This window comes from Prionailurus viverrinus, chromosome E3, assembly GCF_022837055.1.
Source record: "Prionailurus viverrinus isolate Anna chromosome E3, UM_Priviv_1.0, whole genome shotgun sequence".
Classification (NCBI taxonomy): domain Eukaryota; kingdom Metazoa; phylum Chordata; class Mammalia; order Carnivora; family Felidae; genus Prionailurus; species Prionailurus viverrinus.
The window spans coordinates 39,606,137-39,630,214 of NC_062576.1; the positions used below are offsets into that span (position 1 = coordinate 39,606,137).

The 24,078-nt window shown below is 54.9% G+C and overlaps 2 protein-coding genes across 12 annotated transcripts; one reads left to right on the forward strand and one right to left on the reverse strand.

The window, feature by feature from the left end:
• The first annotated feature begins 299 nt into the window (after window positions 1–299).
• On the forward strand, window positions 300–18,538 carry SRRM2 (serine/arginine repetitive matrix 2). 11 transcript variants are annotated; one of them, XR_007147910.1, is made up of 15 exons: window positions 306–531; window positions 3,807–4,078; window positions 4,959–5,066; window positions 5,247–5,411; window positions 5,584–5,661; window positions 6,111–6,173; window positions 6,271–6,303; window positions 6,488–6,538; window positions 6,727–6,819; window positions 7,470–7,665; window positions 8,765–15,453; window positions 16,187–16,474; window positions 16,808–17,434; window positions 17,558–17,671; window positions 17,793–17,807. XR_007147910.1 is itself a non-coding variant. In XM_047839341.1 (15 exons), exons 2-15 carry the CDS (start codon window positions 3,837–3,839, stop codon window positions 17,992–17,994), a joined length of 8,241 nt encoding a protein of 2,746 aa, XP_047695297.1. In that variant the 5' UTR covers window positions 307–531; window positions 3,807–3,836; the 3' UTR covers window positions 17,995–18,538. The 11 variants fall into 11 exon arrangements, 5 of the variants coding, with proteins under 5 accessions (XP_047695302.1, XP_047695301.1, XP_047695297.1 ...); XM_047839341.1 differs by lacking the exon at window positions 16,808–17,434 and adding an exon at window positions 17,985–18,538 and having other exon boundaries at window positions 307–531; window positions 17,790–17,900; XM_047839342.1 differs by lacking the exon at window positions 16,808–17,434 and adding an exon at window positions 17,985–18,538 and having other exon boundaries at window positions 307–531; window positions 17,793–17,900.
• A 486-nt stretch (window positions 18,539–19,024) lies between these two features.
• On the reverse strand, window positions 19,025–23,272 carry ELOB (elongin B). Its single transcript, XM_047839348.1, has 4 exons — window positions 23,187–23,272; window positions 22,895–23,029; window positions 21,781–21,886; window positions 19,025–19,200 (listed from the first exon to the last, which is right to left on the reverse strand). The coding sequence occupies exons 1-4, from the start codon at window positions 23,187–23,189 to the stop codon at window positions 19,088–19,090; spliced, it is 357 nt and encodes a 118-aa protein (XP_047695304.1). The 5' UTR covers window positions 23,190–23,272; the 3' UTR covers window positions 19,025–19,087.
• Between the last annotated feature and the right edge of the window lie 806 nt (window positions 23,273–24,078).

The window sequence follows — 24,078 nt, forward strand, 5'->3', positions numbered from 1 at the left end:
CTGGTTAGAAAGTGGGAGGGCGAGGAGCGCGCTAGCGTCCCTCGATGTGGCGCTAGGCCCCCCATGCCCCGCCTCCCTCCCGGCGGAAATACTCCGAATACGTGGCCCCCTCCGGTCCTCTCACCCGCCCTTCCTCGCACTGGCCGCAGGGATTCGTAGTTCCCTGGCAGCTGCGTTGAACCTCCCTTGGGCCTTAAGAAACTACGCTTCCCGAAGTGGCCTCGGCGCCTGCGCAAAGCGCCGCGGGACGTACTACGGTTCCCGGCGGGCCCTGCGACGCGCGCGGGTGCGTGCTGACGCGCTTCGGCGGTCGTGCTGACGTGCAGCGCGGCCCAGGCGGGGTGCGAGTGGCGCAGTCGGAGCCCGCTGCGGCCCCTGAGGAAGCGACGAGGCGTCTGTGTCGGCTGAGGCAGGCGGACCGGCGAGGCGAGGCGGCAGCTCCTGGCCCCGAGGGACTCGGGAGCGTGAGCAGCGGCAGCACCTCTCCCCCTCGGAGGCGGCGGGCGGAGGCGGCGGCGGCGGCGGCGGCGGGTGAGAGGGTGAGGGAGCGCGCGAGCCGGGTGGGGGAGGGGCGGCGGCCCCGGCGCGAGGCCAAAGCGCGCGGAGAACGGTCCAGGCCGCCGCGCGCACGCGCGCTCGCCGCCCCTAGCTCACGCGGACGCCCTCGCTCGCCCGCCTCCCCTCCCCCTTCCCTTCGGTTCCCGTCGCGCGCGGGCTTTTACCTGCCTTCCCCTCCCCCATGGCAACGGCCCGCGCCGCCGAGGGCTCTCGGGCTCGCGCGCGCTCGCGACGAGGAGGGGGGAGCGCGCGCCTCGGCTTCTCGCCACCCCCACGCGTGCGGCCGAGGAGGGCCTCCCGCAGCTACCCCTTTCGACATTTTCTCGGCGGGGAGGCGGCGGCGGCCGTGGCCGTGGCGCGTTCCTGGGGCCCTCCCCCCGAGCCTCTCAGGCCTTCGGCTTCTCCGTCCCTCCCGGGGGCCTGCGGGCCGGCGCGGAGCCTCCCAGACTCCCGGGCGCCGCGCAGCCCCCTCCCCCACCCCTCAAGGCCGAAAATAGGCCTTGGCCGCCCAGCCGGCGCAGGGGAGGCCTGGAACCTGGTGCCCTGGAGACGTAGGTAGTTCGCGCCCGGTGCTGGCGGCCTTGAAGCGGTAGGGAGACGCAAGCGCTACGGCTTGTCTTGTTTTGTTCTAGCGTAAAGGTGACGTGCTCGGCCCAGGTATGCGAGGGAGTGTAGGTGCCCCCCCCGGCCCCCCACTCCTTCATTGTCTTCTCCCAAGTTAAAGCTTCGCGGGGCCGGTGGAGCGCTGCCTGGGGAAGGAAACGCCGGGCTCCGCTTCAGGCTTTAATCTGGCCCCCGTCTCTTCTGAGCCTTCGTGTCCACTCCCGCTGGGCTAAGATGTCGTCTGGCCCCAGAATTCAAAACGAGCGTTTCGTTGTCTTTTCTCTTAAGTGTGTGAGTTTCGGTCTTTTCTTGAACCGGTACGTGAAATTGTTCTGGGTTCGGTGGCGTTGGCCCAGCTCCCGAATCAGCTCATCGCTGAGCTTGCTGGGCTGGCCCGTGTCCGTTTTTCCTGCACGCCCACCGCCTCTCTTCTGGTGCGTTTCGTCTCGTGAGTGTTTTCCGTCTTGAATTGAGGATTGTCTTGTCTCTCTTTGTCTGGCGTCGTGATAAATTGCCCAGTAAAAGGAAAAATGTTTTTGTCTTGCAGTCGATTTTTGCTTTGTGATTTTCATCTTGGATAACTTTTGTGTTCTCACATTCTGTGGACCCTAGTTGAGAATGTTTGTTTTACGAAGTTAGCTGTTTCGGGCGACTTCTGTGTGTGTTGATGTTCCCCCTTCGCTTTTTCCTTTTAGTGTTCTGAGCGCTGCCTCAGATGCTGTGGGCTGCTTGGGGGGACGGGGGAGGGGGAGGACTTGTTTTTTAAAGTTCTCCAATTAGTTGTGACTTAATGCCCTTTCTTGAGCAGCTGCTGGTTTGCCCTCTTAAGGGAGTGGGAGGACTTTTGTGTGAGGTGGTATGGAAGTGTGGGTGAATGGTTAGGCTGAAGAATTAATTGCACGCTGGAAGCATTCTGCAAGGAAGGCAGAAACTAGGGTGGGGTTTAGAGAGGCAAAGAAGGACCTAGGTTTAGAGTGGGGAGGATTGGTATTTGAGAAAATGAAAGTGTTGGAAGGTAAAGAAACTCATTTCTTGTGCTGTAACGAAAATTTTCATTTTTTTGTGCATTTTTACTTGCTTTTCCTAGATTGAGCTTCATTTGTCACTCCTGTACCTTAGTGTGGTTTTCTGATTTTTCAGTCCTCTGGAGTCTGCTCCTGGGGTTGCCCCTTTAGAGTTGGGGGATAGAGGTACAAGCGGTTCTGGAATTGGGGCAATTTTCCTCCCATTCTCAATCTCCCCGTACTTAAAATTTTGTTTTACTATATCCTTCAGGTACTCATATGCTGTTTCTTCTGGAATTTTAAAAACGTAGGCTTCCTTTGTATGCGTGTTTATCTACTTTTGCTTATTTTTCACTAATCTCTTCACTTGTTCCTTGGGGTTTTTGAGGGGGGTAGTTTTCCCTCACATATTTGTGCTCTGTGAAGCTGTCGCGGACGAGATGAGATGGAGGAAGAAATAATGTATATGTAGTAGGAGAAAAGAATAAGAAATGTGTAGCTAAGAAATCTAACCAGAAAAATCGAGGGGGTTGAGGGCTTTTCAGAGCCATGCTGGGGTTGGGACAGGTCGAGAGGATAGAACCTTGGTGTAGGAGGCACGGAGAGAACATGGGAGAGATGAGGCAGGTCTGGAAGAGAAACACAAGATAACAGGGAATTGGTAGGGAAAGTTGACAGTTTTGCCTTAGTGAAGGGCTATGAAGGGGGGGGGGTGTTCTGAGTAAGTTTAGGGCAAGGAATGTGGAAGAGGGCAATGGGAACGGTTGGAGCAGAGGAGGTTTGATCAGAGCATTGAGCTGTAAACAGGTGATGTTTAAGGGGAGCTAATGAGACTTGGGTGAGCTGCCGAATACGTGAGAAATCCTATTGGGAAGGAAATTAAAGGAGCAAGATATCAGGGAAGGTAGTTGATAGCTTATAAATATTTGAAATCAGGGAAATGGTCTCTCCTCGGGGAGGTAAAGTACAAGAAGATTATGTAGCCAAGGTTCTTGTGTTTCTGATATGCATGCTGGCTTTTATTCTTGAGTGTGAGGCTGCATGGGACTCTTGGTTTATGTCAGAAACCAACCAGTCCACGTGTTAAGATATGTAGGGGTTGTTTAGTCTGTTTTGCGTTTGTGACGTGGTAGTCTGAAATTCTTGGGTCAGTTCTGAAAAGGATCTTTGGATTTGGACTGTGGGCCCGTAGGTACCACAGATTTGTGGTAGTGGTGGTCGTGCCCTGTTTGGGGGCCTCAGTCAGTCGGTTGCCAGATGTCGGAAAGTAGATTAGTGGGTGGAGACATTGGTGCTTATGGGAGCCAAATGAGAATAAAGAGTGTGGAAAAATTCGAGAGAAATAGGTTTCTTATTTTCTTAGGGTGGAACAAGAACATCTAGGTGCAAACAGAAATGGAAGTGGCTCTTGGCCTTTGAGGGAAAAGGCTGTAAGAGCTGGGGTAGGATTGAGTGGAAAGAAAGTATGGGAAGGGGAAGGGAAGGAAGGGTTTTTGTTAGAAGACCAGGAGGATGGTGCAGATAAAGGAGTTTAGTGTGGAGCTTCCTGTTGAAATAGGGGTGAAGAACAGGGATTTGGGTGGTGGCAAGTGGTTAGTTTGGGGTCAGGGCCCTGACCCGTGTTTCCCCGCTCCCCCCCAGGAGCGGTGGTGCCCCCCCGGGCACGGGGCCATGTACAACGGGATCGGGCTGCCGACGCCCCGGGGCAGCGGCACCAACGGCTACGTCCAGCGCAACCTGTCCCTGGTGCGAGGCCGCCGGGGTGAGCGGCCTGACTACAAGGGAGAGGAGGAACTGCGGCGCCTGGAGGCTGCCCTGGTGAAGCGGCCTAATCCTGACATCCTGGACCACGAGCGCAAGCGGCGCGTGGAGCTGCGATGCCTCGAGCTGGAGGAGATGATGGAAGAGCAGGGGTGAGGGGAGGGCTGGGGGAGAGCCAAGCACTGAGTGAGTGCAGAGCTGGGGGAATTAGGTGGGATGTAGGGAGTTGAGGGCTTGTTGAAGAGGCCTGGAGAGGAGTTGCAGGAGGGGAGGAGGTAAAGGAGCTAGCAGATTGAGAGGAGTTAAGGGACAGCTCAAGGTGGGAGATGAGGAAAGTCTGTACCAAGAGAAAGCCTGAGGGAATTTGAATTATTAGGATGAAGACACTTGGGGAAAGAGGGAAGCCATTGAAAAACAAAAAGGTGCTTTAAGGGGAGAGGTGGGAAAGCAGGTACCAGGCAAGAAAAGAGCTGGAGTAGAAGCTGACAGGTGTTGTCATTGGTAAGGAAGAGGAAGGTAAATGGATTTAAGGATTGAGGCCTTGGAAGGTAGTGAAGGCAAGAAAACAGGAATTGAAATACTAATCTGGATAAGAGGGGATCATGGGTTGGGTAGGGAAGTGAAATTTTGGAAAAGGAGTACAGTGAGAAAACCTTTTAGAGCAGTGGTTTTCAAACTTCAGCAGTGGCACCCTTTTTATACAATGCACTTTACTTTGGAATCTCCGGAAATACCTGTTGTTGAAGTCGAGGAGGAGCACCTGGAACTTTGCCTGCTTAGCTTTCCTCTTTTAGCCCCTGGAGTTTAGCCTGTTTAAAATCCACTGTTCTAGAGGCTATAGTAAATGGAGGGAAGAAAGAACAGTGAAAGATCAGAAAGATTTAAGAGAAGGGCCCTTGGGGTGACAGTGAGTGAAAAGTTTTATGTGTGCATGGAAAGGGAAGGGATCCTCCTGGGAATAAGGAAAACTTTAACTTGGGACTGGGTTAAGTGCCTAGTCTGGCTTTAACCTTGAAGGGATTTGTTCTTCAGGTACGAGGAACAGCAAATTCAGGAAAAAGTGGCTACCTTTCGACTCATGTTGCTGGAGAAGGATGTGAACCCTGGGGGAAAGGAAGAGACCCCAGGGCAGAGGCCAGCGTGAGTGTTTTCACTGTCTCTTATTTCCTCTGGACTGCACTGCTTCTGCTGTTTTCTCTTCTTCAACTTCCTCCCTGCTCTTTCTCCCAACTTCTTCCCAGTCTCATTTGGCTGTCTCCGGTGGTGTGAGCAACCCTGATCTTTTCTCTTCCCTTCTAACCATTGCTTTTTTCCCCCCAGGGTAACTGAGACTCACCAGTTGGCAGAACTGAATGAGAAAAAGAATGAGCGACTCCGTGCTGCCTTTGGTATCAGTGATTCCTATGTAGATGGCAGCTCTTTTGATCCTCAGCGTCGCGCTCGAGAAGCTAAACAACCAGCTCCAGAGCCTCCCAAACCTTACAGGTACTCAAGGTCAAGAAAGCATGTCAGCTGCTTTTCTTCTAAGCGCTCTGCTCTATTTAGGGATGAGGGGGACTGTTCCTTCCCAAAGTGTTCAGATTTTGTTGTTTTGAAGTTGAAATGTATGAGAAAATTCATCTTAGCACTCATCCTGCTTCTTTTCATCTTCCTCCAGCCTTGTCCGGGAGTCCAGCAGTTCTCGCTCACCAACCCCAAAGCAAAAGAAGAAGAAAAAGAAGAAAGATAGAGGACGGTAAGTTAGTTGGGATGTCACTTTAATAAGCAGAGGACCGGTCTTGTTGTCTCCCCCCTCCCCCCTTTTCTGGAAATAGAAAATTCTTTTGGGAAGCAGGAGAGAGTTGCGAGATACATCAGGGAAGAGGGAGTTACCATTCAGATTTCAGTCACGGGAAGGAATGTATTAAGTTTATTCACTGGGGAAGGTTTGATTCTGCAGCTTTGCCAACTAAGAACTAACTAAGCAACGTCTTAAATTACTGGGCTTTTCGTTTTGAGGTTTGTTGCTTTGTGGAAGAGGTATTTCTGCTTCCTGGAGAGTAATAAGTCCTGGGCTTAGGTCTGAGACATTGGTGATGTTTGTGTTTGTTGATTTAGAAGCCTTTTTGGGGGGTGGATTGTAAGTGGGGGGGGGGTCAGAGAAGGAACCCAGTAGAATGACTTTGTTTCTGAACCCATCTTTAGCAGGTCAGAGAGCAGCTCTCCTCGACGAGAGAGGAAGAAGAGTTCTAAGAAGAAGAAGCACAGGTATGAGGTGGGAGTACATGAAGTGACTGGAGAGGTTTGAGGAGTCCAGGCATAGGTATTGGTTTATGCGTTGTTTTCCCCCCCTCCCCTCCAACAGGTCAGAATCTGAATCCAAAAAACGGAAGCATAGGTAAGAGCTCCTCGGGACATTGGGGACATAGTGACATGGAACGGTGAGCCCGTCTGGCCTTGCCTGTTCTGTAGGGGTTTCTTAGAGTAAAGCTCAGTTCCTTGATCTTCTGTCAATAGTTCTGTCATTTTTTTATTTCATTTTGGATTTTTTTAAGATGATTATTTTGAATTTCCATTGTCAGGTCTCCCACTCCAAAGAGCAAACGTAAATCTAAGGACAAGAAGCGGAAGCGGTGAGTGAGTTTGTGTGAATTGGAGGGTAATTTGCTTATTAGGCAGTAGGTTAGGTGAAGTCTACCTGGCGGGGTAAAGGGGAGAATCAATTGTGTCCTTGACTGATGGTGGAAGGTTGAGGGACCGACGAGGAAAATCCAGTGTAAGCGTAATAGCACCCTGAGCTGTGGTGGTGGCCTTCCTTCAGGTCTCGTAGTACAACACCAGCCCCCAAGAGCCGCCGGGCCCACCGTTCAACGTCTGCTGACTCTGCTTCCTCTTCTGATACTTCCCGCAGTCGGTAAGGGGTGGTCCAGGAGGAAGGGAGGGAGAGGGACTTGTGGGTTAATCAATTTAATATTTATTGAGCGCCCACGGTGTGCTAGGCGCTGCACAGACCATTCGGAAGACACGGTCCCTGCCCTCTAGGAGCTGACAGGCTAAAGCAACAGGATGGACAGACATATACATTTCCCCTTCTCTTTTTTTTGTTTTTGTTTTTGTTTTTGTTTATTTTGTTATTTTTTGTTTTGTTCTGATGTATATGGACTGCCAGAATAGGGGGGGTGGTGGTTTGTTCGTGGTGTCTGGGGGAGGAAGGAATCCTTACCCTGGCTTCCTTAATCGGGGAAGGCTTCCTGAAGGAGGTGGGCTCAGAGGTGAGTTGTGAATGAAGTGGGTAGGGAATGGGCAGGGTGGAGGGTTTGGGGAGGTTGGGGGAGGTGGATAAAGGGGTAGAGGGAGAACGCTTTTGGGGACTGTTGGGAAGAAAAGGACCAAAGTGAAGTGGACTTGAATTTCCATGAGTGACTTGAGTCTTGTGTGTAAGAGAAGGCTTCTTGGAAGAGGGTTTGTATAGTCAGGAAAGGTGGATGGGAGCTGGGAGGGGGTTCCCTCTTCTCCCCTGAGCTGATTTCTTTCCTCTCCCCTGCCCTCAATTACCTTCCTCAGGTCTCGAAGTGCGGCAGCAAAGACGCATACAATTACCTTGACTGGGCGAAGTCCTTCCCCTGTTTCAGGGCGTCGAGGGGAGGGAGATGCACCTTCTAAGGAACAAGGTACCACCAACACAGGGCAGCCTAGCAGCCCAGAGCCCTCTACAAAGCAGCCTAGCAGTCCTCATGAGGACAAAGACAAAGACAAGGAGGTAGGTTATGTCTTGAGTTAATGCATGTTTTTGGGTTGGAGGGTTAGGATGGGTGTTTGAAGTGAAGGAGGGAAGTAAACTGGTTTAAAGAAGTGAATTCAGTTCTTTTCGTAATGCACTTTTCATTTTATTAAGGTCTTTTCTGCATGTGCAAATTCTATAGAGTTAACATTTTCAAACTTCGCCGGTTATTTGTGGGTTTTACGTCACTATCCTGTTTATGCTTTTACATTCAATTTGAGAAAAGTATTTTTAAATCATTTTTAGCATTTTGAGGTTTGTCTATAGAGTTTATTTTGTTAAATGCTGGTTGTAGCTAACTAAAAGTTGTCAACCCACTGGATTGCTGCCTGCAATTTGAAAACACTACTCTGGAATGGTCTTTTCAGTACTTGTCATTTTATGGTTGCTATTCTGATCGAAGCCCTAATCGTGACGTTTTATTGCTTTAGGTATTACAGTGTAATTGCTCTTCGTTAAACGCTTAGCTTTTTAGTCCCGTTTTCTGTGTCCTCCAGAGTTACTTTTCTAAAGTACAAGTTGGATTACTTCAAAAACTTAATTTCTGTTTTAATTTCATTTATTTGTCTTATATTTAAAGCTTTTCAAACTTGGTTTCGTTTTCTTTTTCTGTACTTATCTGTAGTTCTATTTACCTAAATCATATTCGCAAATCTTTGCCTTTGCACGATAATCTTAGTGTTTTTCAAGGGTGAAGTCAGATGCCTCACGCTTCGGGAAACTGCTTTGTTTTTCCGTTTAGTAAAAGTATGCACTTTTTTTCTGTTGCCGTGGTATTTTGTTAGGGTTATGGTAAAACATAGTGTGTTGTTTGTGTTGTTTTTTTTTCTAGGTTATGAGACTTAAAGTGCTAAGATAGCCTGTTCATGTTGTCCCAATTGTCTTTTTATGTGATCTTTTGTTAATGACTACCTGTGGTGAGGTAAAGGACCAGTTGGTGTTGTAATGGGGTGTGTAGAGGAAAATTTTCATTGGCAAGGATGTTAGGCTCTTATGGGTGATAGGAAGTTTTGGTGTTTAGGTTGATGGGAAGTTTTGGTGCTTATGTTCCTATCCGTGCTTTCTTTTCCACTCTTAGAAATCTGCAATTCGACCTAGCCCCTCTCCGGAAAGGAGCAGCGCAGGCCCAGAACCACCTGCTCCCACTCCGCTCCTTGCTGAGCAACATGGCGGCTCCCCACAACCCCTTGCAACAACCACCTTAAGTCAGGAGCCAGTGAACCCCCCATCTGAGGCTTCCCCAACCCGGGGCCGTTCACCACCTAAGTCTCCTGAGAAACCTCCCCAGTCGTCTTCAGAGAGCTGCCCACCATCCCCTCAACCTACCAAAGTTTCTCGACATGCCAGCTCTTCCCCTGAAAGTCCTAAACCTGCACCAGCTCCTGGGTCCCGCCGAGAGATTTCTTCTTCTCCCGCATCCAAGAGTCGCTCACATGGCCGAGCAAAGCGGGATAAGTCACATTCTCATACCCCTTCTCGAAGAGTGGGGAGGTCCCGTAGCCCTACCACCACTAAGAGGGGGCGATCTCGGTCTCGAACCCCTACCAAAAGAGGTCATTCTAGGTCCCGGTCCCCTCAGTGGCGTAGGTCCCGGTCTGCACAGAGGTGGGGACGGTCCAGAAGCCCCCAGCGACGTGGTCGCTCTAGGTCTCCTCAGCGACCAGGCTGGTCTAGAAGCAGAAATACCCAGAGAAGAGGCAGGTCTAGATCAGCAAGGCGAGGCAGGTCTCATTCTAGGTCCCCAGCTGCTAGGGGCAGATCTCGTTCTAGAACGCCAGCCCGCCGGGCTAGATCTCGCTCTAGAACACCTGCCAGGCGGAGATCACGATCCAGAACACCTGCCAGGCGTAGGTCCCGCTCTAGGACACCAGCCCGGAGAGGCAGGTCTCGCTCTAGGACACCTGCTAGGCGCAGATCTAGGACCCGATCGCCAGTACGACGGAGGTCTCGTAGCAGATCACCGGCCAGGAGAAGTGGCAGGTCACGCTCTAGAACTCCAGCCAGACGTCGGTCACGCTCTAGAACACCAGCCAGGAGAGGGAGATCTCGGTCTAGGACACCGGCAAGACGAGGACGATCTCGGTCTAGGACACCCGTAAGACGAGGACGATCTCGGTCTAGGACACCAGCAAGACGAAGATCTCGTAGTAGAAGTCTTGTTAGACGAGGAAGATCTCATTCTAGAACACCACAAAGAAGAGGCAGGTCTGGTTCGTCATCAGAGCGGAAGAACAAATCCAGAGCATCACAGAGGAGGAGCAGGTCCAACTCAAGCCCAGAAATGAAAAAATCTCGAGTTTCTTCAAGACGGAGCAGGTCTCTCTCTTCACCGCGGTCCAAAGCAAAATCTCGCTTGTCTTTGAGGCGAAGCCTTTCGGGATCCTCTCCGTGTCCTAAACAAAAGTCTCGGACACCACCAAGGCGCAGTCGCTCTGGATCATCCCAGCCGAAAGCTAAATCTAGAACACCACCAAGGCGAAGTCGTTCTGGTTCTTCTCCTCCTTCTAACCAGAAATCTAAAACACCTTCAAGACAGAGTTGTTCCAGTTCATCTCCTCAACCTAAAGTGAAGTCTGGAACACCACCAAGGCAAGGGTCTGTAACAAGTCCCCAGGCAAATGAACAGTCTGCGACACCACAAATACAGAGCCGTTCAGAATCATCACCTGACCCTGAGGTGAAATCTATGACCCCTTCAAGACATAGCTGCTCTGGGTCCTCTCCTCCTAGAGTGAAATCTAGCACCCCTCCAAGAGGGAGCCGCTCTGGATCGTCCTCTCCACAGCCCAAAGTGAAGGCACTAATGTCGCCAGTCCACAGTCATTCTGGCTCCTCTTCTCCGAGTCCTAGTAGGGTAACCTCTAAAACACCGCCAAGGCAAAGCAGATCAGAGTCTCCTTGCTCCAAGATGGAATCTAGATTGTTGCAAAGACACAGCCGTTCTAGGTCCTCTTCACCAGATACCAAAGTGAAACCTGGAACACCACCAAGACAAAGTCACTCAGGGTCTACTTCACCATGCCCTAAAGTTAAGCCCCAAACTCCATCAGGGCACAGTCTTTGTGGATCTAAGTCCCCATGTTCCCAAGAGAAGTCTAAAGACTTACCAGCACAAAGTTCTGGATCCTTCTCTCTCTGTCCAGGAGTAAAGTCTACCACACCACCAGGAGAAATGTATTTTGTCTCCTCTTCTCTGCAACAGAAAGGACAATCACAGACTTCACCAGACCCTAGATCTGATACTTCAAGTCCAGACATGAAACGGAGTCACTCTGAGTCTCCGTCTCTGCAGAGCAAATCTCACACACCTCTTAAGGGTGGCCGGTCCAGGTCCTCATCTCCAATCACTGAGCTGACCCCCAGATCTCCAACAAGACCAGACAGAAGTGAATTGTCAAGTCCTAGGCTAAAATCTGGAATGTCTCCTGAGCAGAGCAAGTCTCAGTCTGACTCTTTCCCATATCCTGCCATGGACTCTAAATCTCTTTTGGGGCAGAGTAGATTGGAGCCTTCTGAGCCAAAAGAGAAAACAGGCTTACTCCTTCAGGAAGATATTACTGTGTCATCTCCTGGACCAAGAGACAAATCTAGTCCTTTCCCAGTGCAGGATAAATCTGAGTCCTCACCAGTACTCAGAGAGACACCTAAAACCCCATCAAGGGAAAGAGGTGGTGTTGGGTCATCCCCAGATACAAAAGACCAAAGTATGTCAGCCAAGCCAAGCCAAGATGAGGAATTAATGGAGGTCGAGAAATCTGAAGAATCCTCAAACCAGGTCCTCTCTCATTTGTCTCCAGAACTTAAAGAAATGGCTGGAGGTAATTTTGAATCCTCACCTGAAATAGAAGAAAGACCTGTGTCTTTGACTCTTGACCAAAGCCAGTCACAGACTTCTTTGGAAGCAGAAGTCCCTGCAGTGGCCTCAACTTGGAGTGGGCCACATTTTTCTCCAGAGCATAAAGAGCTGTCTAATTCCTCCCCGAGGGAGAATAGCTTTGGATCACCTTTAGAATTTAGAAACTCAGGCCCTGTTGCAGAAATGAATGCTGGATTTTCTCCTGAGGTTAAAGAAGATTTGAATGGATCTTTTCCTAATCAGCTGGAGACAGATCCATTTGTAGACATGAAAGAACAATCCACAAGGTCCTCCAGACGCAGCAGTTCTGAGTTATCGCCAGATGCAGTGGAAAAAGCAGGAATGTCTTCAAATCAGAGTGTTTCTTCACCAGTGCTCGATGCTGTACCCAGAACACCATCGAGGGAAAGAAGTAGCTCTGCATCTCCTGAACTGAAAGACGGTTTACCCAGAACCCCCTCAAGGAGAAGCAGGTCTGGGTCTTCTCCAGGACTGAGAGATGGGTCTGGGACTCCCTCGAGGCACAGCTTATCTGGGTCCTCTCCTGGAATGAAAGATATACCTAGAACACCGTCTAGGGGGAGAAGTGAATGTGATTCTTCTCCAGAACCAAAAGCTTTGCCCCAGACTCCTAGGCCAAGGAGTCGTTCTCCATCATCTCCAGAGCTCAACAACAAGTGTCTTACCCCCCAGAGAGAACGAAGTGGGTCAGAGTCGTCAGTTGAACAGAAGACCATGGCTAGGACTCCTCTTGGACAGAGAAGTCGATCTGGGTCTTCTCAAGAACTTGATGGCAAGCCCAGTGCATCCCCTCAAGAAAGAAGTGAATCAGACTCTTCTCCAGATTCCAAAGCTAAGACACGAGTACCACTTAGAGAAAGGAGTCGGTCTGGGTCGTCTCCAGAGGTTGACAGCAAAGCCCGACCTTCTCCTCGCCGTAGTAGGTCTGGCTCATCCCCTGAAGTTAAAGATAAGCTGAGAGTGGCACCCAGGGCACAGAGCGGTTCTGATTCTTCTCCTGAACCCAAGGCTCCTGCCCTTCGAGCTCTTCCCAGACGAAGCAGGTCAGGTTCATCAAGCAAAGGCAGAGGCCCTTCTCCTGACGGAAGCAGCAGTTCAGAGTCCTCTCCAGAACACCCACCCAAATCCAGAACTGCTAGAAGAAGCTCTAGGTCATCACCAGAGCCCAAGACCAAGTCCCGCACTCCACCTCGCCGTCGCAGCTCTAGGTCGTCTCCTGAGCTGACTAGGAAGGCCAGGCTGTCTCGTAGAAGCCGCTCTGCATCGTCCTCACCAGAGACCCGTTCTAGAACCCCCCCGAGACGTCGAAGAAGTCCTTCAGTGTCTTCCCCAGAGCCAGCTGAAAAGTCAAGATCTTCACGCCGGCGGCGCTCAGCTTCATCCCCCCGTGCTAAGACAACTTCAAGGAGAGGCCGTTCTCCTTCACCAAAGCCTCGTGGGCTTCAGAGATCCCGTTCCCGCTCAAGGAGAGAGAAAACCAGAACAACTCGACGTCGAGATAGGTCTGGATCTTCCCAGTCAACTTCGCGGAGAAGACAGCGGAGCCGGTCGAGGTCTCGGGTCACTCGTCGGCGGAGGGGAGGCTCTGGTTACCACTCAAGGTCACCTGCCCGGCAGGAGAGTTCCCGAACTTCTTCCCGACGCCGAAGAGGCCGTTCTCGGACACCCCCAGCCAGTCGGAAGCGGTCCCGCTCTCGTACATCACCAGCTCCATGGAAACGCTCACGGTCTCGGGCCTCTCCAGCCACTCACCGGCGGTCCAGGTCCAGAACACCTTTGGTCAGCCGCCGTAGGTCCAGGTCTCGAACTTCACCAGTCAGTCGGAGACGATCAAGGTCCAGGACATCAGTGACTCGACGAAGATCTCGATCCAGAGCATCGCCAGTGAGTCGAAGGCGATCCAGGTCTAGAACACCACCAGTAACCCGCCGTCGTTCAAGATCCAGAACCCCAACACGCCGGCGCTCCCGTTCTAGAACTCCACCAGTGACTCGAAGAAGGTCCAGATCTAGGACTCCACCAGTGACCAGGAGGCGATCTCGAAGCAGAACTTCCCCTATCGCTCGCAGAAGATCGAGATCCAGAACGTCTCCAGTCACCCGTAGGAGATCTCGATCTCGCACATCTCCGGTAACTCGAAGGAGGTCCCGCTCTCGAACCTCTCCGGTGACACGCCGCCGATCTCGGTCCCGAACACCTCCTGCTATACGGCGTCGCTCTAGATCTCGGACCCCATTGTTGCCACGCAAGCGTTCTCGAAGTCGCTCTCCCCTTGCTATCCGTCGCCGTTCCAGATCCCGTACTCCACGAACAACTCGGGGCAAACGGTCCTTAACGAGATCTCCTCCCGCCATCCGAAGACGTTCTGCATCTGGAAGTAGTTCTGATCGCTCACGTTCTGCTACTCCTCCGGCAACGAGAAATCATTCTGGTTCTCGGACCCCTCCAGTAGCGCTCAATAGCTCCAGAATGAGCTGTTTCAGTCGTCCTAGCATGTCACCAACTCCTCTGGACCGCTGTCGATCACCTGGAATGCTGGAACCCCTTGGCAGCTCTAGAACACCTATGTCTGTCCTGCAGCAAGCTGGTGGCTCCATGATGGATGGTCCAGGTCCCCGAATTCCTGATCACCCGAGAACATCTGTGCCAGAAAATCACGCACAGTCTAGAATCGCACTTGCCCTGACAGCCATCAGTCTTGGCACTGCTCGGCCACCTCCATCCATGTCTGCTGCTGGCCTTGCTGCAAGAATGTCCCAGGTCCCAGCTCCAGTGCCTCTCATGAGTCTCAGAACGGCCCCAGCTGCCAGTCTTGCCAGCAGGATTCCTGCAGCTTCTGCAGCAGCGATGAATCTGGCCGGTGCCAGGACACCTGCCATACCAACAGCAGTGAACCTGGCTGACTCCAGAACGCCAGCTGCGGCAGCAGCCATGAACTTGGCCAGCCCCAGAACAGCAGTGGCACCTTCTGCTGTGAACCTCGCTGACCCTCGCACCCCTACAGCCCCAGCTGTGAATCTAGCAGGAGCCAGAACCCCGGCTGCCTTGGCAGCTCTGAGTCTCACCGGCTCTGGCACTCCCCCGACCGCTGCAAACTATCCCTCCAGCTCCAGAACAGCCCAGGCTGCAGCCCCTGCAAACCTGGTGGGTCCTAGATCTGCACATGCTACAGCTCCTGTGAATATTGCCAGCTCCAGAACCCCTCCAGCCATGGCACCTGCAAGCCTCACCAGTGCTAGAATGGCTCCAGCCTTGTCTGGTGCAAACCTTACCAGCCCCCGGGTGCCCCTCACTGCTTACGAACGTGTTAGTGGTAGAACCTCACCGCCACTTCTTGACCGAGCCAGATCCAGAACCCCACCAGGAGGCCCAGGCTCCAGAACCCCACCATCTGCCCTCAGCCAGTCTAGAATGACCTCTGAGCGGGCTCCCTCTCCTACTTCTAGAATGGTTCAGGCTTCCTCCCAGTGTGTTCTTCCTCCAGCTCAGGATCGACCTAGGTCCCCTGTGCCATCTGCTTTTTCTGACCAGTCCCGAGCTTTGCTTGCCCAGACCACCCCTGTAGCAGGGTCTCAGTCCCTCTCCTCTGGGACGGTGGCAAAGACCACGTCCTCTGCTGGTGACCACAACGGCATGCTCTCTGGTCCTGTCCCTGGGGTGTCCCACCCTGAGGGTGGGGAAACACCAGCCTCCACGGGGGCCCAGCAGCCTTCTGCATTGGCCACCCTGCAGCCGGCAAAGGAGCGGCGGAGTTCCTCCTCCTCCTCCTCATCCAGCTCCTCCTCTTCATCCTCGTCATCGTCCTCTTCCTCCTCCTCTTCCTCCGGTTCCAGTTCTAGCGACTCGGAGGGCTCTAGCCTTCCTGCTCAACCTGAGGTAGCGCTGAAGAGGTGAGGGGGCTTGACTTGCAGAACCGTTGGGTGGGGCCGGTTTGGGGGGGGGATGGGGGTGGGGAGGGAGAAGTTCTGTCCAGAGGCTCTTGGCTCTTTGAAAGAGGTATGGGACCTTGACCCTTAAGCTGGGGTAGAAGAGAATGCTGGGGTGGGGGCACCGGGGGGAGGAATGGGACAGGTAAAAGTCTCCTAAGGTTCATTCTCTAGAGGATAATGATAAGTTTTCCGTCTCTACAGAGGACAGAACTAGAGGAAATGGACTTAATTTTACAGCAGGAGGGATGGCAGTTAGACCTCAAGAGGAACTCCCTGGGCTGGAAGGATCTTCAGAGGTCATCCCATCCTTCTCCCTGCCTCCAGGCAGGACGGCCCCTCCCCCAGCCAACCCGCTCGCAGGGGCCTCCCCAAGCCGCGGCTCTCCCGGGAAGGAGACCGCCCAGCTCGGCTTCCACACCTGAGCCCAGGGGCCTTAGTCCTCCTCCATCAGGGACATTCTTGAGGTTTAGCCTTGATCCCTTGTGCTGCGGGCCCGGCCTGTTGCTTGTGTTAGCAGAGGTCGGGGCGTCTCGGGCCACTGCTCTCCAGAGAATGCGCTAGCCGGCTCTCAGCTCCGAGGGCTCCTGGGGCCTTTCTCCGGCACCCCTCCCCCACTGCCGTTCCTCCAGGCCAAGGAAGGTAGGGTCGGGGCTGGGGCGGCGTGTCTCCTCCTGACGCTCTGCTTCTCCCACAGGGTCCCCAGCCCCACCCCAGCCCCCAAGGAGGCTGTTCGAGAGGGACGTCCTCCGGAGCCGACCCCGGCCAAGCGGAAGAGGCGCTCCAGTAGCTCCAGTTCCAGCTCCTCCTCCTCCTCTTCCTCCTCCTCCTCCTCTTCCTCCTCCTCTTCTTCCTCCTCCTCCTCCTCCTCCTCTTCCTCCTCCTCTTCCTCCTCTACTTCTTCATCCCCCTCCCCCGCTAAGCCTGGCCCTCAGGCCTTGCCCAAACCTGCAAGCCCCAAGAAGCCACCCCCCGGCGAGCGGAGGTGAGTGCGGCCTTGCCGGAGCCGGAAGGGGCGGGGTGTGACCCTGGGCGTGAGATCCCTGCCGGGAGTCTCTGGTGGACTGTGGTGTCTGGTTGTGTGGGAGGAGTTGGGCTCTCTCCCTACCACCTGTGCTGTGCCCTGTTCCGGCAAAGGGTCCAAGTGTGGGTGCTCCAATCAGAATTGTGGAGTCCTAGGTTCGTTCCTCTCCCTTCCCCTGACATGCAGCCTGTTTCCTGCTCCCACGTCCCAGGGATTCTAGATTTTAAATCTCCCCGTTGCTCCCGCCAGGGCTCTGGTCTGGCCACCGTCATCTTCTCCCGACTCTGTCCACAGCCTCTTCCCTGTCTCCCTGCCTCCACGCCATTCTCTTCCACACGTAGCCAGAGGGATCTTTCTAAAACGCACATCTGGTTACTTCCCTCCACTCCACAAATCCTTCCGGGACGCCCTGTGGCCTGCAGGATAAAGCCCCACCTCTGCGGGAATGGCGTGTGAGGCTCTTCACCAACTGGCCTTGCCTGCCCTGTGTTCTCCTCTCCTGCCCGCCCCCACACATGCCCTGTGCTCCAGCCATACCCAGCGCCTTGCAGTCTAAGGAGAACCCCATGCCTTTGGACATGCTGTTCCTTCTGCCTGGAATTCCCTTGTCCGCCTGGTGAACTCCTCGTTCTGCAAGACTCCGCTCAAACAGCACCTTCGAGAAGACTACCCTTCCCCCCCTTTCCCCGCCCTGTGTCCCTTCCCCCCGGGTCCCCAGACCCACGTATATCGGTCCTTGTGGGGCTGCTTCCCATACACGGGGCCGAGCGGGCCTCCCTTGGCCTCCCTTCACCACCAGACTGAGCCCCTCCAAGGGCAGGGACTGTCTTTCTCTTTGCATCCCCCGCTGCACCCCGTGCCCTGCCCAGTGGGGCACTCGGTGGATGGTGTGCGGGCGGATGGGTGAGTGAGCAGACAAAGGTGGGTCTGAGGCTGGCCCTGTGTGGTATGAGGTCTGGTGGTCAGGACCTGGGGGGTGGTCCTGAGTGCCGGCTGGTGGGTTTGGAAGAGCGTGGTGCTATGGGAACTTCCTCTGCTCCCTAGGTCCCGTAGTCCCCGGAAGCCAATAGATTCCCTCCGAGATTCTCGGTCCCTCAGCTATTCGCCTGCGGAGCGCCGCCGCCCTTCGCCTCAGCCCTCGCCACGGGACCAGCAGAGGTAAGGCCTCCCGTCAGTGGCCAGCCTGGTCACCACCACTCTGAGCGGCTTTGAGGCTCGAAGTTGCCAGAGGTTGGTGTTGCCTTGGACGTGGGCTGACTGTCCTCTGTTGTTGCAGTAGCAGTGAGCGGGGTTCCCGCAGAGGCCAGCGTGGGGACAGCCGCTCCCCTGGCCACAAGCGCAGGAGGGAGACACCCAGCCCCCGCCCCGTGCGGCACCGCTCGTCCAGGTGCGTCCTTGTCAAGCTCTTGTGCCTGGGGACCTCTGGGGCTGGCTGGGGCCTAGGCACTGATCTCTGTCTCCTCTGTTTCAGGTCTCCTTGAATCTCTGTGGGGGGAATCCCACCACACCCCAAGTTCTGGAGCTGCAGGGAGTGCCCCCTTTACCTAGCAGTGGGGAGGGGTCCTTGTCTGCCCCCCACCCCCGAGCCCTGGCAGCCTCCTGGGGGAGGACTCTTCCTCCTTCCCGCCCCCCCCTTTTTCTTTGTTCCTGTGAAATGTTAATCTCTGTGAGTTTTTCCTGGTTCACGTTTTGGGAGTTTTGGGGTGGGTGGGAATGAGAATGGGAGTTGTGGGAGGGGAGGATACAGTTGGGGACACCCTGGTCTTGAGTTAGAAAGGGCTGGGAGGCGTCAGTGCCCCCCTGTAACCCTAAGTTCTGGGGGGGAGTTGGAACTTGGGAACTTGTGTGAGGTGTTCCTGGAAGGAAGGGGCAGGAGTTGAAATTAGTTGGCCCCTACTGTCCCCCAAGTGAGGTTGTGGCCCCTCCCCCAACTTTTCTTCACGTTTCTTAAAGGCATTTTGGTTTTTTAAAATCTGTACAGCAAGAGCAACTTTTTCTGTCAAATAAAAATGAGAAATGCAGGAATTGGGTCTGTAGATTATTTATTAGGGGTGGAAGGTGGAGAGTGAGCAGTCTTTCCACTTTGCCCCCCCCCCTCCCCCAAAGCCCTAGAGGACTCAGATAAGGTGGCTGGCTGTAGGTGATGGGTTCCCCGTGGAACCACACTGGCTCTGGCTGACATTTTGGCCTCTGCCCCTCAGCCCAGAGGCTGCGCCAGAGCCTGAGCGAGCCTGCTTGCTGGAAGTCCTAGAAGGAACCTCTGTCCCCAGGCTGAGCAGAAGGCTGGCCTGGGGCTCTGGGTTCCTCCCGGTTCTCTGCCCACAGCCGGAGGGGCAGGCTCGAGTGGGTGTGACAGCAGGGACCCAAGGAGCTTGGGGGTCGGTCCCACAGCCACGGCCAGCCTCGCAAGTACACAGGGCTGAGGAGGAACCTTGCAGGGGAGCAGACCCCATCCCAGGGAAGGTGATGCCTGAGTCAGGAGAGGGTGCGCAGAAAAAGGCAGCAACCAGGCAGATGCCCAAATCTCTTTTATTGGGGGGGGGGGGGGGCACCGGGGGCGGGCCAGGAGCCCTCTCACTGCACTGCTTGTTCATTGGCGCTGCTTCCTGAGTCCTGTGGCTTCATCACATCAGGCAGCTCGGGCGGACTGGAGAAGGGCTCGATCCGCAGGGCCTCGAAAGCGTCATCTGGTGGACAGGGGAGTGGTGGGGAGAGCTGGAGGGAGCAGCCACCCGGCTTCTGGGGGACCTCCGAACCAATTCCCACCTCTGCAAAGTGAGTCTCCCTCGTCCTGGCCGGCCGGCCTAACTGCCTGGACTCTGTGATCCTACTGGGATGCCTCCCACCCCTACCAGCAACCTGACCCCCTCCATCTAGCCCAGCCATCCCTGGGGTCCTCCTCACCCTGTGCCCCTAAGGGTGAGCCTGTGGGCTGGCCTGTGTCCACCTACTTGTCTCCCCTCAATCAGCCCCAACTCACTGTTCCATTCACACCTCCTCTACACCAAGCACTGATTTTTAAGCTTAAGCCAGCCCGTTCTTTCCCTGCCTCAAACCTTCCAACGGCATCCCGTCATACTCTGAATAAAATCTCAAGTCGTCGCATTTGTCTGTCTCTTGTGTTCCCGTATCAAGCTCTTCCTTCCTGTTTTAGGAGCTTCACATTTGCTGGCCCCTAGCCTGCCATCCAGATCAACCCCAACATCACCTCAGAAAACTTCCCCAGCCCTTCTATAAAAACCGTCCCCGCAGCCCAATGCCTGTGTGTTGCTTCAGGAGCATTCACCTGCCACCAGCCACAAACAGTCCTGTTCCCTTTGACCAGATGCTTTCCCCCAACTAGAGAGAACAGCGGCTGCAGAAGGGCTCCCGTCTTGTTTCTGCTGTCACCTCAGCGCAGAGCAAACAAGTCCCGTTTTGTAACTTCTCTCCTGCACTTTCTTCTAACAGGGACGCTATTCTCTCCACCTGGCTCAGGGTTCTTAACCTGTTAGGCCCCTCGGGAAAGCCGGCCAAGCCTAGCAACGGACACCTTGGGAGAGTGGGTATATGACCATCTCTGGTAGTGACCAGAGATGCTCAACACCTTGGAGTGCACAGCACCACTCCGAATTTTCCAGCCCCAAACGTCAGCAGTGCTGAAGACACCCGGCCCAGCGTAGCAACGAACTACCCCCCCCCCCCCAAGCCGTAAGTCTGCAGTGACAGACAATTCTTGCTTTCGTCACCTCTCCCATTTTTTGGAAATGGTCTGGATGATGCTATTCAACACTCCTTTCCCTCACTGAGTAGCCAGTTGGAAAGAATCGTCTTGTCGTCACAAGAACTAAACGAGGACACAACTACGCACCCACAAGTGTACTTCTACAACAAAAGTAGTCCGTGGGAGAAGCAAAGAACAGCCGCTTCAGTCCATACTGTTTACTCTGTCAAGACAACGATCCCCTGCCTGAGGAGGGGGTGCCACCCAGGGTCTAGGCACCCCCACATTCAATGCCATAAACTAGAGTCGGGGCCGGGGGGACACTCCCTCTGTTGTGATTTTTCCATCAAAAAATAGGTCTATCAACATCTTCCAAGAGTGTCTGCAAGCCTACACAAAAATGCCTTTGTTCAGTAAGAGAAGGGCTGCTACTTCCAGAAGGCAGTCCAGCCTTGGCTTCAGAAGCAGAATGGGAGAGGTCTGGACCAGCCCTGTACCTGCCTCAACATCGCTGTGAGGGTCAGAGGGAACCCACAGAAAGGCCCCTAAGACTTCCATCTGCTAAGCACTCACAGGCCAAGGCCTGTGGTGCATGGGGGCTCAGGCTGCCTACGAGACTGGCCTATGTGTCGCACCCCTCTACGGAGACAGGAGCTCCAGTCGGCAGGGTGGCGGGGGGGCATGAAGCAGCCACCCAAGGACATGGCTGCTGAGGCCTGGCACAGGGATCCTTACGAAACTGGCAAGTGGCACACTGCTGGACTCCCTCTGCACCCCTTGCTAGTTTTCTCACAAGAAGCCAGAAAAATAATTACTTATCAACAAAGTTTACCCAGCCATCCACACAGCCCCAGGTACACAGTCGTGAAAACATACCACGTAGAACTTTCGTTCATGTTTCCAAAGACAAAGAATAAAATTCAAACCTCTCTTGGGGCAAGGAGGTATACTGGAGGGGAGTGAGCCACTCCCTCAGGTTTCTGAACATCAGGCAGGGGGTGATGTGGTCGATCACCAAGCACAGTCTCTGGGGCAGGCAGGGGCTAGACACGAACTCTGGATCTGGCAGTCCCAGCAAGCGACCTAACCTGCCTGGGCTCAGTTACTCAACCTGAAAGTGGGCACAAGTGTGGCATGCACAGAGATGCTGGGGGTCTAAGTGATGTCCTACAAAGGTCCTGGCAGTCAGCATCTGAATCTTGACAGCCGGCAAGCCCCAGTGTCCACGTCTCCAAAGTGAGGATAGCAGTGCTTACCTCGCAGGCTAAGGAGTGTTTTAAATGGAACGGAGATAAAATGCAGAGCAGACGGCCCAATACTCAGACCTCTGTAAACATGACTAGGGATAGACATTAGAATCCCCCGCGAAGTAGACAATTTCTACAAGCGTCTCGTTGTTTTTTTTTTTTTTTTTCCCTTTGTGGAGAAACACACACACTATCACAAGATACCACCTACACTTTGTGGACTGGGGAACACAATGCCCTGGAGGCGGGGAGGAGCCAAGAGCAGGCTCCCCAGCGACCCCTTGGTCTGTTCCACCCTGCCTGACAGCCCCACTCACCTGCCCGGAAGGCCAGCCCCACGGTGGCTGGGGCCTGCGGCCGTGCCGTCTGACTGGTGAAGCCGCACTCTCCCAGTGTCTTGCCATCATCCAGAAGTTGGTCATCCTGGGGAGAGAGGTGGGCGAGGTGTTACAAGAGACCCCAGGACGGGCAAGTCCCAGAGACTTCCCTGGATGTCAGGATTCAGGGAAGACAGACCCAAATACGGGCCAGGACCACCCAAGTGTGTCAAACACAGTTTCCAGGGCTACGCCCAAGACTTTCCAAATCCGAACCTCCCAGGGTTAGGGCTCTGGAATCTTTTTTTTTTTTTCACCCCAAACTGCAGGAAAATCTAATTTCAAGAGTCAGTGACGCAGTCTGTCCACAGTCTGCCTGATTTGAATCCCAGCTCTGCCACCTGAGACAAAGCGTTTCATCTTTTTGATGTGAAGTTTAGCTGTAAGATGGGAATTACTGAAATTCCCACCTTGTAGGGCAGCCAGGAGGTTTCACTGAGCGAAAGACACACAGAAAGCACGGAACACAGTATGTGAAGCAGCACAGGCAGCAGGGAGAAAAGTCTGGAGTGAAAGGCCAGCTTCCTCCTTTCCAGCCAGAATCTCATCAACGCACTTAGGTGGGGGACCCCATGCTGCGGGGCACCCGAATCAGGGACCAATACAACGCATTCCCCCAACGAGAACCCCAAGCCACCGGAGCTGAATAATTCTGCAGTTGGTTTCTAAAGGGGGTGGGGAGGAGGGGCTTTTAGAGCATCCGCAGAAAGCTGGGAAGTAATACAGTGGTTGGGCGAGGACTTTACTCATCGTGACACCCTCCAACTGTCTGTAATAAGGAGAGGAGGTGAAGGGGTGCGATTCTGATGGGCCTGCGGAGGATTAAGGGCAACGGAGTTCAAATCCGACCTTGGGCTAAGTGGCCGCCTCCCCAGCCTCAGTTTCCTGGACGCACAGCAGGGCTGTCAGGAGCCCGCGCGCCCCCGAGGCCGCCCTGCGCCCCCGAGGCCGCCTCGCCTCCACGCGGGGGAGTTCCGGCCACTGTTGACAACAACGACGCGGCCGCCGCGCATCGCCAGCCCGGCCCCCGCCCAAAGCCCGCCCGCGGCCGCACCTTGTACAGTCGCTGCTCGTCGGGCGGCCGCTTGAGGATGCCCTCGACGATGCGCTTCAGCTCGAACACGGTGCTCGACTCCTTGGCGTCCGTGAAGATGGTGGTCTTGTGGCGCCTGATCATGAGGAACACGTCCTGGGGGGCGGAGGGCCGGCGTGAACACAGAGCCCAGTCCTCCCCACCCCCCGCCCCACGCGGCCCGCCGCCCCCGCCGCCCTCGCCGCCCCCGGCCCGGCGCCCCCGTCGCCCCCGCCGGCCCCGGCCCGGCGCCCCTCCCCCCGCGCCCGCTCACCATCGCGGCGGCTGCCTGTCCCCCCCTCGACGCGCCGGCGCGGCCGCGCTCCGCCCCGTTCCCGGCAACCCGCGCGCCCGCCCCAGCGTGCCTCGCGCCCGGCCGCCCCGCCCAGCGGCCGCCATTTTAAGTGATGCGCCGGCGGCTCGGTCAGACCGCGCGTCCGGCCGCCATCTCGGCGCCGTGGCGTGGAGAGTGGGGCAGAGACCTGAAGCGGCAGGTAGTGGCGCCATCTTGGGAGTGGCAAGGCCGAGGCTCCCCTGTCGCAGTCAGGGAGCAGTCTGGGCGCAGGCTCAGCCCTCTTTGGGGGACGTTGGGGAATGACTTGGCGAGCGTAGCGTATCCCCCCATCCCAGGAATAGTCAGTGACTGTTGTGCATCCTGGTCATCGGGGCGGCAGGACTTTTGCGTCTCAGCGCGACCTGGGCTGCCGTGTGAGGGCGAGCGCCTCCTGCCGTCCATCCTGAGGGGGTGATAATTCTGGACCTTCCGGCTACCTCCATGGGTGGGCTGTCCCCATTTTCCCCGCCCAGCCTGGGCCGGGCTTTTGTGGCCTGGAAGGACCCCAGGAAGCTGCTCCCTGGGTTAGGGAGGGGCCCGGCGAACTTCCGGGGAAAAGCAAGGCACGGTGCAAGATGGTTCGCCCCAGGGACGGAGGAAAGAGGAGACCCCCGACCCAGGGACCTAGGTCCACTTGGGCTCTGGGAGGGCCTGTAGGCTTGATTTCCCTGGCCGGCTGCCCTTCTAGGGGGCTGCCCTACCGACGCCTACACCTTACTTCCCCGGGTGTTGGGACACTGTCCTGCCTTGCCCCAGATTGCAGTTACACTAGAGCGAGAAAAATGAGGCTTTTTTCTCTTGCGTAACCAGCCCCTTGGAGGGAGAGCGCCTC

What these genes read in the sequence shown, in the direction of transcription:
- SRRM2 (XM_047839341.1), top strand. Translation starts at nt 3,837, where the DNA reads ATGTACAACGGGATCGGGCTGCCGACGCCCCGGGGCAGCGGCACCAAC. An exon ending in GAGCCTCCCAAACCTTACAG is followed by an intron (nt 5,412 to 5,583) that starts GTACTCAAGGTC and finishes ATCTTCCTCCAG; the next exon opens with CCTTGTCCGGGAGTCCAGCA. An exon ending in TCGCCACGGGACCAGCAGAG is followed by an intron (nt 17,672 to 17,789) that starts GTAAGGCCTCCC and finishes CTGTTGTTGCAG; the next exon opens with TAGCAGTGAGCGGGGTTCCC.
- ELOB (XM_047839348.1), bottom strand. An exon ending in ACGAGCAGCGACTGTACAAG is followed by an intron (nt 21,887 to 22,894) that starts GTGCGGCCGCGG and finishes CTCTCTCCCCAG; the next exon opens with GATGACCAACTTCTGGATGA. An exon ending in GGGGCTGGCCTTCCGGGCAG is followed by an intron (nt 19,201 to 21,780) that starts GTGAGTGGGGCT and finishes CCTGTCCACCAG; the next exon opens with ATGACGCTTTCGAGGCCCTG.